The sequence below is a fragment of the Channa argus genome, chromosome 6 (genome assembly GCF_033026475.1).
Source record: "Channa argus isolate prfri chromosome 6, Channa argus male v1.0, whole genome shotgun sequence".
In the NCBI taxonomy this organism is placed as follows: domain Eukaryota; kingdom Metazoa; phylum Chordata; class Actinopteri; order Anabantiformes; family Channidae; genus Channa; species Channa argus.
The window spans coordinates 16,376,785-16,389,249 of record NC_090202.1 but is presented as its reverse complement, the minus strand read 5'-3'; the positions used below and the strand labels follow the sequence as shown (position 1 = coordinate 16,389,249).

General features: G+C 39.3%; 1 protein-coding gene across 4 annotated transcripts; it reads left to right on the top strand.

Moving 5' to 3' along the window:
- The first annotated feature begins 523 nt into the window (after positions 1-523).
- On the top strand, positions 524-12,207 carry sgcg (sarcoglycan, gamma). 4 transcript variants are annotated; one of them, XM_067508071.1, is made up of 9 exons: positions 1,041-1,159; positions 2,798-2,908; positions 4,858-5,055; positions 5,606-5,710; positions 6,462-6,549; positions 7,308-7,427; positions 8,323-8,395; positions 8,679-8,802; positions 9,773-11,966. In XM_067508071.1, the coding sequence occupies exons 3-9, from the start codon at positions 4,861-4,863 to the stop codon at positions 9,938-9,940; spliced, it is 873 nt and encodes a 290-aa protein (XP_067364172.1). In that variant the 5' UTR covers positions 1,041-1,159; positions 2,798-2,908; positions 4,858-4,860; the 3' UTR covers positions 9,941-11,966. The 4 variants fall into 4 exon arrangements, with proteins under 4 accessions (XP_067364171.1, XP_067364170.1, XP_067364172.1 ...); XM_067508070.1 differs by lacking the exon at positions 2,798-2,908 and having other exon boundaries at positions 524-1,159; positions 4,861-5,055; XM_067508069.1 differs by lacking the exon at positions 2,798-2,908 and having other exon boundaries at positions 531-1,159.
- Positions 12,208-12,465: the final 258 nt, after the last annotated feature.

Genomic DNA, 12,465 nt, shown 5'->3' with positions numbered 1-12,465 from the left:
CTTTAAAATTGTGAAACCTTTTGGTTAAGTAGTACACACGAACAATGCAGATGTACCGATTTGTAACGGACAGTCTTATCTATACTTGGTAACCCAAGATGATGTTAAATCTTAACATAAAGACAGCCTGAAGATATTAAAAGTACAGTTTGACAACTTCTGTTAATAGTAGGAGTATGTGTCACAACATATTTTAATGTGAAGAGGTGCTGTGACCATGATTTATTGAAAAGAATGGCAGCAGTGCAAAGATTTTCTGTCCTAAAGGTTTTTAATGAGGCCCACCCCTCTCACACATCAGAGAATTTCATTTATTTATGCTTGACTGGTGAATTCTCTAGTATCGTATTTACTATATTTTCATACTAATACCTGAAGGACTGGACAGAACAAAGAGATTTTTATATCTTATGTTACTACTAGTTTGATAGTTTGATATATTGTAGCTTTTATTTAAGCATGAATCTTCCATATTTTAGTAAAATTGCAAAAGTAAAAATGAAGAGCTTGAGTTGTCAATATTGAATTATAGTATATTAGAAATGTAAAAATGCTGCATTTATGACTGATAAAATTTAAACCGTTTCCATTTTTTTCACTCTCCTCTTCAAAACACTGTGTTTGCTGCATGTCTCCTTCCACTCTAACTACCCTCTTCAAGAGCTGCCCTTCCTGCTTCCTGTCACCAGGCACATCTATCTGAAACACCCGCTCAACTTCATGTTGAGAGCCAAGAAAAAATAAAGTCTCAAATTAGACAAGAATACATCGAGCCTTGGGTTGGGCACTCAAAGTGACTTACTGGTGCATCCATGACAACTGCCTTGCATGGGGCAATTCTTGTGTGAGAGAGAAACTGAACCTCTGTGCCGACGGTCAATTCCCCTCCAATCTCTCTTCCTTACTCTTTTACACACTTATGATATTCAGATGGCTACAGGAAGGCAAAAAAAGGCAATGGGAGGGAAGTGTGAGTGCCGTCTTGTGGTGATCAAGCAGGGGCGCTTCCAGAGCTGGATTTATGGCACGCAGCTGTTGAGTGGCTGACAGACGTGTGAGCAGCTCAAGCACTGCTGCCTCTCAAGCTGCTCGCACCAGCTTCAGCTCTGCTTACTGTTGCATAGAAAAGAGGACCGCTGCTGTTTCTCAACACACGACGGTGAGTTCTCTGCCTTTCTCATACTAATGCTGTCATTTGTTTTTCTTTCATTACCTCCTCTGAAGATTAAGTGTATAATTGTGGCAACCTTTTGACCTACTGCACAGTTTGTTGTACAGTCTTTCCTTTTCCGACTCACGTGTCTCATGCTACAGTAGATTACTCTGTGGTCCTTACAGAGAGAGTTTGGGATATGGAAAAATGTTTCAGGTGCCAGCTGTCAGCGGTTTTACCATACATGGGCAATATTGAAATACAAAAATAACTCTGTAAAAAACATCTCTTTATTTTTTGTGTTAATGAGCCAGCATTTTTTCATTGTACATTAGTTATGCAGTGTGTGTGTGTGTGTGTGTCCGTGTGCCCTGTGGATCTTTTTTAAATTTAGTTCACAATGCTGTGTCCTATTTTTAGAAGTTAAGGCATCGCAGCAGAGTGGAGACATAATGCCGGCCACTTACTAGACAGACAGTCAGAAACTTCAGCCCTGTGCTCAGCTTCCTTCCTAACTCCACACACTGAGCTCGTCTGAGCATTCCTCTGCCAAAACCCTCCAGCTGAACAAGTTCACATAACCAACTTGATGAAACTTCTAACAGCTTCTTACAGCTGATCCTGTGGATTTTAAGTAACATGTTTAGCCTGTCCAGCCCTTCCTGCCATGCAAAGGTCATAGACACGGAGACACAACCCAGCAACGGGCATCACTGGTTGGGGTAATTCCCTAGTTCCCTTAGATACAGTGCTTAACCAAGCACTCAAACTCTAAACATGCCGTTAGCTGTAATTATTTGTAATCTGTAGTAGAGCATTTGTTTTATGTAAGATTTAGATAAATAACTGTGTTTAAAACTGTGTTTCTGTCACCAGGAAGCTTAAGAATAAAGGCATGGACCTGATTAAAAACTATTTTCTCTTGAGGCTTTATGGTCGAGCTGTATTTCCAATCATAACCTCTTATTCCTGGCACTTGAGCAGCGAGGCTGTTCAGTGAGTGTTTATTTGGGTTGCTATGGAAGGATCTGTCTGTGGCTAAAGGGCTGGTTGTAACACTGAAACTGGAGCTTGAAGATGCCTTTAAAGATCCCCTTACAGAGTAAGGACGCCTCTTAATGCTTTCATTTAAAGCAATTAGACCGCGGTAGCCGAAATCCATTAACATCATAATGAACAAATCCACAAGTCTATTCATCCTCATTGCTTATTTACTCAAAGTGCAGACTTAGGTTAATATGCAAATGATCTTTGTTTGTTAATAGGTATAGTGTGGGGGACACTGCAATCCATCAGTTTGAAAGACACTGATTGTCAATAGACAACTTCCTTGGGAAAAAAACCCCAAAATAAAAGTCAGCTGAATCGGTGTTAACTGAACTAGCAGAGTTATGACATGTCGAACCGCTCAGCCTCACTCAGAGGTGCTGTTGCTCTGCTGCGTAGCAGTGGTTCAATTTGTCTTTATGACTCATTCACACAAGTATGATTTAATAAATATAAATGTGAGATATGGGCGAAAAAAATGAGCATTCCACATAACTTTCTCCTTATCTACTTTCACTCTCCTCTCCCCTGAGCAAATAACACAAAGTAATTTTTTTCCTGCTTTTTCTGGCAACTTTCGTTTGTGTGGGAAATAAGGGCTATTCATCACGGCTGGGCTTGCAGACCGTGTGGCAGGTCCTGTGGAGAAGCAGATTTGGTCATAGAAATAGTCTCAGCCTTTTGTCCTCTCCCTGTTTTCTGCAAACGGTAAGAAACATTTTACAGACACTATAAGCCTTATCATCATCTCTCTGAAACACCTTGTCCTAAACATCAGAGAGCTCAGACCCCAGCAGTGAGCACATTTGCTTTTATCCACCATCTCTTGCTGTGAGTGCGGAACAATATTTACCTTCATTATTTACAAAAACACAGCTTATTTGTGTAAAGTTTGTCATCTGTCAACCTATTTTTTATTCATTTTCTATTTTTTGTTGTTAGCTTGCATCAACTCATCACATGGGTCAGTCACGGAGGAATGTGCCCAGCAGAACATCTGTTAATGTTAAGGAAGTTGGAAGTTTGGGTTGGAAAAGTGGCCCCTTCCACATGATTGAAAATGTATTTACTGTGGCAATAAGATGCAACGTCTGTCCAACATCAGTGTGGGCTGAGACAATGTGGATACATCAGATAACATTTCCCATAAAGTAGAGTTATGATAGCTCTAAAGAATTGATGAGGAGCAGTTTGTTGCTCGGGGGAAAGCTGCAGCTGAAAGCTGCCTCTCTGTTTTGTTTTTTCCTGTTTTATTGACCCTTAATGACGGCGTTTTCTTCAGGCCTTGTCCTCAGTGAAATCAGCGTTCTCTGCAGCCTGCGTCTGGTTATTAATGGTGATTAATCAATGGAAAGTGACACCTCTCCTCTCTCTCTGCAGCCCTGTGAGGCTGTCCGGTCCTCGGCTCCACTAAGCTTTAACACTCACTCCCCGTGCTGTTGTGAAATCAGTCCCTGAGGGTCCATGTTGTCACAGTGTCAGATGATCCATATGTACTTACTAGGGGGCTTGCTCGCAGCTTCTGCAGTCCTCTGTCACATGAACTGAACACAGAAAAATACTGTTGTATCATAACTTACGGTACTTGCTGTGGTTTAGAAAATGGAGACTTTCACCTCCTTGGTCTTTGTCATTGGTAGTCTGCTGTTGTGTGGCTCGAAAGTACTGCATCTGCTCTGTAATAAGGGCCCTTTTTCTTTTTCCTTTTTGAAAAACTGCTGAAATTCAGTCATGTTTTCCGTTCGTGCACCGAGCCAGATATCCACTGGGTCTGTGCGGGAGCCCTAGTCTTATGAGTGGCACACTGTTTGAACAAGGCATTGTGTAAAGATGTACAGAAGTAGTGTGTATATACAACTCAGCTTCTAGACTGGAAACAAAAAATATGTGATTTAGGTTTCAAATATCACCTATAAAGAATTAATTCTTGATCAAAAACATTCATAACATCTCTGTTCATGGTAACATGTATGAAACAAAAATTCAGTTTAAAGTTGAAAACAAAACCTCAAATTCTGTATTTTGATTATGCTAAAACTCAGATGTTTATTAAATCCTCCACACATGTCAGAAATGATCATAGTACACACCTAAGAATCCTGTGATGCACATGATAATGTATCCTCTGCTGTCAAACAATTTCCAATTACTTTGCTCATTTTAATGTAGGCCTACAACCTTGCACTGTAAAGCTGTTTTAGGGAACACAAATAATGAACAAAATGGTCAAATATTCGCTCAGATAAGGTGTTTAAAATGAAGTTTGGTATCTGCAGGAAGTGCTATAGGAGGAGGGAGCACTCATTAATAAATGTATCCAGGTGGGCTAAATGAATTCAGGTTCAGATTTTGCAGTTTTTATTAGAACAATCCTCAGTCAAATGCCAGCTGACCATATCACGTTGACATATAAAGTCACTTTTCAGGGCCTGTGATTCTCTGATCCCTGGCACTATGCTCCACCACGCCCACGTACGAAAGACACTAGTCTTTCGTACTAGAGGAAAGACACTAGTCTAGTCACTAGAAAGACACTAGTCTTTCGTACTGAACAGTACAAACATACTAGTGAAGCATTGTCTGAATCTGCTTTTTTTAAATCTTTTCAACTTTTTTTCTTGCCCATGTACTTATACTCCTCTCTTGTGCCGAGGCAGCAGATGGTGCGGGAGCAGTATGTCACAACCACCCAGGGCAGCAGCGCGCCCAGGTCGGTCTCTGATCACGTCTACAAGATCGGCATCTATGGTTGGAGGAAGCGCTGCCTCTACCTGTTTGTCCTGCTGCTCATCGTCATCCTGGTAGTCAACCTCGCCCTCACCATCTGGATCCTCAGGGTGATGTGGTTCAATACGGTGTGTAACTTGGCAGTTTGTGTGTTTGGCTGCGTCCGTTTTTGCTCCTTTCTGTATATCTGTAGTACAGTTTGTCAAGGAGATAATATTATTAATAGTTGATAATGTATCTGACATATTGGCACAATATTACCTGCAGTTTATGACATGATACTTGGCTGGCTGCATAGGATGGTTCATGTGTTTGTTATTGTCAGCTTGTCAGCTTTCTGTCTCAGCTCCAGATGGCAACCGTGGATTTATGCAGAAGCAGAACAAGAGATGCACAACACACACAAACACACACACACAGTTGTGCAGTCTCTTCACAGCTAAAGCTTGCTGGCTTTCAAGATGGCCAGATAAGTCCATCAGGGAACGTTGCTCCATGTGTTTCATGCTTGAAATCCTACGAAGTGGCTGAACAATGAAATCAAAATGTCCCACCTTCTAATATGCAATAATTGACACTTTTCCCCTCGAGGACAAAGTGATTTTGTTGTTGAACCCACTTTGCATTACGCTTGTCTGATTACATAACTTTGAGTCTTCATTTTGGCTGCCCACGCAGGAAGGGATGGGACTTCTACAAGTACACTCAGATGGGGTCAAGCTGGAGGAGGGCGAGTCTGAGTTTCTGTTCCCTGTCTACGCAAAGGAGATTAACTCCAGAGAAGTAGGATAACCAGGAACACACACGTTTTTGCTTCTCTTTTTACATTCTTCATTATTCTTCTATCCCTCTTTTCTACTCAGCTATTTTCTGCTTTTTTTCCATCTTCTGTCTACAAACTACCACTGCTGTAACTGTAACCTGACAGCCATTATTTCCTCTCATTGTTTCCAACATGATCTGCGCAGACTACATGTTCTTTTATCATGTAAATCTAAATCTTTGCCGACAATCCAACAGTTTTATCCAATAGTACACAGAGTAAACTACATATTTCTGAAAATTTTGTTTGGGGGGGGGTGGATTTGTCTGAACTGGATTTGGCAGTCCCACACAGTGCACGTGGTAGTGCAGTGAGCCTTCCATTAACCTCAGGAATATTTGTGGTGAAAAGTAGTTTATGGCCTGCCTGCTAGCAGCAGATGGAAACATTTTGCTGCAGTTGTTTACATGTTAAGGCTTTTTTTGCTCATAGCAGCAACTTTTTTTTTAGCATTCTTTCTTACTTTACAGAGTTCATTAAAAAGGCAAAGTATTCCTTGTTTTTGGACAGACACTTGCATTTAACATGAGAAGTTCGATTGTTAGATAATTTAACAAAACTTCCTTACAGCTGGTAAGGAACAGAGGTGATTTATGGCTAAGGCAGCCTGTTTTAAAAGCTTACTTTTTGTATCTGTCATGTCTGCTGATATACACTCAATTATGTTGTGCCACATAGCGTTGCAATCTTGCTTCCATTCTTTTTTCCCAGGACAATTCACTTCTAGTTCACTCATTGGAAAACGTTACCCTTAATGCCCGCAATGAAAATGGCGATGTCACGGGGAGGATATCAGTGGGTAAGAGCCTGAGAGACGACGCGTGTACACACACAGACACTTGCAGCACTCATGCATAGCAAAGTATCCCACTGATGTATGAGGGCAATAGTAAAGTCATTCATGCAGTTGTCCTGCAGCAATTTCTCATCCAACATTAACTGTGACAAGAAGCTATCTTTTCATTTATAATACCTTAAATTTCCATTTAAAATCCATTAAATGCAACATTCTTCTTTCTCCCATTGCTTCTGGATAATTCTATATTACACAGGGAGCTTGAGGCCTGTGGAGGATCATATTTGTGTGTCTTTTATGGCTCACCAATGGCTATACTGGGGTATTTTGTCATAATTAAAAGGCCAACAAATGACCCAACTAATTGCCTTGTTCTACAGGGATGCTATGTGTCCTTGATCATTAAGCCCTCAAAAGCCATAGCCTGCACCCTCTCAGTCCTCTGTGAATAAAATCTAAGTGCTTGTTAGGTGAGATTACCTGCCAGTTCACAGCTGTAGGTGCTGAGGTAAATATTCCACTGCTTGCAGAGCTGTGAACTTTGATAAAGTGATGGGTAAAGTGTTGCTGTTAATTTCACTCTAGTACTGAACCCTTTTGCCACTATATTGTCCTGTATGAGTTTAAGATTCTCGCACGGTAAAGCATAAGTGTGTCACGCATATTATAAGCAGTGCCTAGTGCTTTGTAACAACAAAACACATTTAGATGACTGTACTATTGCCAAACCCTTACAGGTATTCTTGTTGTTGCTGTTGCAGGTCCAAAAGAGGCTCAGGGACACACTCAAAATCTGCTCATTAACTCCCACAATGAAAACATGCTATTCACTGCAGATGGCGAACAGGCTGTGATTGGACCAGACAAACTAAGGGTCACAGGTATACCAGCGACCGCCACCTGCTGTTTCCATGGAAATATCACACACCTCTTGGCGAGAGTGGTTTTCACGTCTGAAAAAAAAAGGATAATGACAACAGATGCGAACTCAACGGGAGCTGTTTGGTTTGATGGCAGATACCTGATTAACAAACCAACAGCCAAGGAGAAAGACAGACGTAGTCGCTTTTATAAGGATTTATGTCAAATGGTGGAGCACATGAATATGTCTACTGTACGTTATGAGGATATAAATGAAATGTCAGGAGCTTAGTTATCTCAGCCTGAGTATGGATTAAAGCCACAGAGGTCAAATCCATCACTTTAATACAAGAATCTAAACATTATTTTTCTTATAGAATTTTGAGCCGACAAAAGTAACATCCCACCTCAATACCACATATTGTTATGGATGAATCAGATAATCATCCCCCATTGTCTTTTTCAAATTATTTTCATTATTGATTCATACGCAAGTTAAAATCTTTTTTTTTGTCTATAAAATGCAGATATTCAATTTACAAAAAAAATAAAAGACTTAAATGAATAATCTGTTATCAAAGTAGTTGTTTAACTGATCTAATTAGCAAATTAATGCAGCTCGGCTCAACCGAAGCTGTGGACAGACAGACCGACATTAGCATGTTGTGCTCAAATGCTCAAGATTTTATAATAAATTAACTACTTCTCAGCAGTTTCAAATAATTTTCTAGCCCCTCTACAAACTATTTTGACCAATCACAGACAAGTGCAGCTTCTATTAAAGGTTGTACACTGAATTACCTGTTTTTAAAATCTTTTGGGATCGTATGATCAGTCTAGCGTGTGTGCTTGAGGTTCTCTGACTGCTGTAGAACCTGTTACACATCCTGATTTAACAACAGTTGTCTCCGTCAGGTCCTGATGGAGCACTGTTCCAGCATTCAGTGGAGACGCCTCTGCTGAGATCAGAACACTTCAAGGACCTGAGGTGAGTGCTTTAGGCATCTTTCACGAGTTATATTATGGTGTAATATAACAAAAAATCCTGCTTAACTAATATGACATGTTACAACATATAAGATGTTAATTTGCACAACATCCACTAAAATACACAAATGATTTAGCAGCAGACTATGATTTTTGCTTCCTTGAGCCCTCATTATTTGAGGGCATACTGTTTAATGAATTGTAAAGAACAGTGTTTAGTAAAAATAAAGGAGCAGATAAGGTGGATAAAGCTGTGTTTATAATACTGAGATGTTTTACTTTAGGTTGGAGTCTCCTACTCGATCTCTCAGCATGGATGCACCAAAAGGAGTTCATATCAAAGCACTGTCTGGGAACATTGAAGCTGCTTCAAACATGGATGTTATTTTGCAGTCTATTGATGGACTGGTAAGGAAAACATTGTTCACCTTTTCATGCCTGTCACACCTTTTTCAGTGTCTTGAGTTTAGTTCAATTCGGTTTTTCATTAAAAATGAAATCTATACAGTACGTTTTTCAGCACCTCGCTGCTTCACTTTTCTATGATCCCTCATAGTCACACGTAAGAGCTCAAGTGCAGTTTCACAGAAGCTCAGATTTTTCCAGCTTTATTGGACATTTTTGTCCAGAATACCTCACACATTGTCCTTACAGAGCTCACATCAGTCAAGATAAGGTACTGACAGTGAAAAACCTTGTTATATTGTGCTACATGTTTTCAGTTCTGGTAGAGTTGGTCTGTATGTGTGAAGATGAGAAGCCATTTATAAAGCCAAAAAGAACATGCATACTCGACTGTAAACATTTTATAATCAGTAATGAGCCTTTAGAGCTTACAAACCATTTGTTTGAGCTCTGTGGGGGTGTGATGCAATGGTTTAGTTTCCATGTTACTGCTCAGAGTGATTGATTCTGACTGAATCAGAGCTGGTAATTGGTGAAGCTGACGGGCTAAAAAACGGAAAACATTTGTGTTAGAGACCATTCTATGACCTTTTTGAAATTCTCGGGAAAGCAGGACATTCATATGACACTGTACTGTAGTTGTGGGGTATGAGATGCTGTTTTGTCTTTTTTCTCGCAGTAGGGAAGACAACTATGTTAATTTGCACAGAACATGTCATAGATAATAGTAGCAGCAAATCGTAATAGTTTTCCTTCAACATGACAGTGGAACACATTCTAATTTATATATAATTTTTTTTTTGGACTAGTGTGATGTTCTGCACTTACTGGCCTCTAAAGCTCCCACTGCTCTGGGTGCCATGATGCATGTTTGCACTTGGCAAAAGTAGAAAAAATGAAGTGGAGGGAAATTTTATGATGATTCCATGCATTTCTGTTATTCTCCTTTAATTGTCCTTGCTCTGCTGTTCAGCTGGTGCTGGATGCTCTTACGGTGCGCATGCCAAGCCTGCCTCTGAGTGAAGGAAATGTTCCTGGAAATGCTCAGGGCCTCTACGAGGTCTGTGTCTGTCCCAGTGGCAAGGTCTTCCTGTCCAAAGCAGGGGTCGCCTCCACTTGCAGTGAGAATCAGGAGTGCTAGATAGACTCTGACAAGGTAATTGATTTTCCGTCTCTCAGTAGATGCATCTTCTGAGAGGCAACAAGCACAACTGTTTACGAACAGAGTGGTTTTTTGGTTTTCTTATAACCACAGTGGATCTATGACAACCTTAGTGCTAATATCCAGCTTGCACATCGGGGCCTGTAAAAATACAAATACCTGCTGGTGTACACGTTGGAGATGCCACGAGATGCATCCTTTTAGTTGCATTTACACCCTTCTAACTATTCAGCTGAAACATTGGCGCACAGTACCAAATTCATCAGAGCTTTGTGGAGACTTTTCCACACACAGTATCATGGCTGGGCAACGAGGAGCTGGTAACAGCTTACATCTTATGCAATATTAACTTTTGGTGCAATAAATGAAATACAATGGGCCCAAAAGTAAGACCACACCGAAAATAGGCATTTATATATATTGTTATATTCTCATTTAAAGCTGCAAATAAAGTTTTAAGGATTTAAGGACAAGAAACTATGGGCTGTAAAATAAAGTAATATTTCAGATTCTGCACTACCAGAAATCAGGTTCAAGCAAAATCATGGCAGTGACTAAATTAACTTCTTAGTTTAAAGGATTAGATCTGTGTCTGAGATTTTAAAAATTCTACTTTTCCAATGGGACTACTACTACTTAGCCTTTCGCTGCTTGGAGTCTTGCGAGATTTACTAAATTCTGTATCTGTGATGAAGAGGCTTTTCTCTCTTTCATGAAGAAAAGATTGAGATCTTAATTTTCTGATAGTGTGGACATTTTTGGTCTGCCTGATTATGCTACGGCTTTGGATCCACAGTGTGTTAGCTTAGCAAAGATTTAACACTGAGTCGAAATTTACTTAAAATAACAATTTAAAATAACTTATATTTTGACTAACTTTTGACACTTTAACTTGGTTCTGCTGCCACTGTAGCAATGCTACGACATGAGCAATGTTCTTCTGCAAACTTAAGGTGTGGCTTTACAAGTCTCTGACAAGTGGATCAACTCCACCAGTATTATTAGTTGCTCAGTTGAAAAGATAAAGCACAACATGGCCAGTGACACAGATCTGCTTACATTGAATTTACAGTCTAAGTGGTGCAGAAGGTTAAATGTTACTTGTTGTTTTTAAATGCTCAAACTGTTGATAATTTTCAGCCTTGCATGAAAATGTCATAGATCTGGTCTCACTTTTGAAGCTGATTGTATATAAAAGGCCTATTATAAGCCCTTTAATGTGTTTTATAAAAGTCAAAATATTTTAAAATGTCTCAGATCATGACAGAATGCTGGTAAAATTTTTATTTTGGTTTATGTGTGTCCTTTTAGTTCCAAGTCCTTGATATGTAATGGTTTTTTTTTTAGCATGTTTTCATTTATACATTCAATTGTCATGATCATTGTAACTTCAGAGAGTCAGAGATGGTCTTTTTTTCTCTTCTTATTAAAATTCAGACACAGTACTAGAAATATTTGTTTTTTGTCGAGTTTCAAATGAATTACAGGTTTTAGTTTGGAAAAAATCCTTATAGTACCATAAAGTACGGTATGACATGTAATTTTGTTTATAAGCCTGTGTTAATTTCTAAACCCTTGAGAAGCATGTATTTAGTTGATTAGCTACAGACTTGTCGCATCCTGTGAGCTCCTGTGTTTGCTCACCTACAATCAGGGGCCTACAATTAAAAAAAACATTAGGCCACAGAAGCAAAATGCATTGATTAATGGAATTGTAGCTAGTTGTCAGTGGTTTATGATTCTGATTAGAAAAATAATGGGATTATTTGTTTTACTTATACTCAGCATGACAGATATCACAAGATCAAGGTCTTGAGTTCACCATATCAAAATCAAAAAACAATGAATTTCTCATTTCCACAAGTGTTTTAAGTATTTACATCTCATATCTTAGTCCATGGACAGGAGTTACTTTGGGGTTCTTACCTATGTACTGGCAAAATTGGATAGTGTGTAGTGTATATTTATTAATTTTGTATGTTGAATAAACTGTGCTATTCTTCTATGATGTGTCTCTCAGTCCTACTGATTCTTGTATACATATATATTTTTTTGTAAATTTGCTTAGTTAAATGTTATGAACAAAAGACCTAAATGACTGGCTGTGTCTTCAGCTGCAGGGTGGAGATGACCATTTCCTAACCATCTTCATTGACTGCAACGCTCTAGTGGAATAGCTCTACAGTACCACCATGATGCTCTACATATAGTTCGAACATCATTTAAAAGAAAGCTAATTTTCTCACTACTGATTAGATATTAATGTGTACTTGTTGCAGTGAAAAGTTGTGTGGCTTTGGTGCATAACCACAGATGCCAGTACTATTGTCAATAACAGCTGACGTGGTCACCATCATGCTCAAAATTCAATTTACTTGTTATGATTGTTTAATATGCAATGAAGAAATTTGAAAAAATAAGATTTCTTTTTTTGGTTTGGTTGAATTTGGGTCTTCCACAGCTGAACAAAGCCTCCACCAGCTGCGGGAGTCCCACACCAAGAC

Bases quoted from the DNA above. Each gene is read 5' to 3' on its own strand.
- sgcg (XM_067508068.1), top strand. From the start codon at position 4,861: ATGGTGCGGGAGCAGTATGTCACAACCACCCAGGGCAGCAGCGCGCCC. The intron at 5,711-6,461 runs GTAGGATAACCA...CTTTTTTCCCAG, and splicing joins AGGAGATTAACTCCAGAGAA to GACAATTCACTTCTAGTTCA. The intron at 7,428-8,322 runs GTATACCAGCGA...TGTCTCCGTCAG, and splicing joins AGACAAACTAAGGGTCACAG to GTCCTGATGGAGCACTGTTC.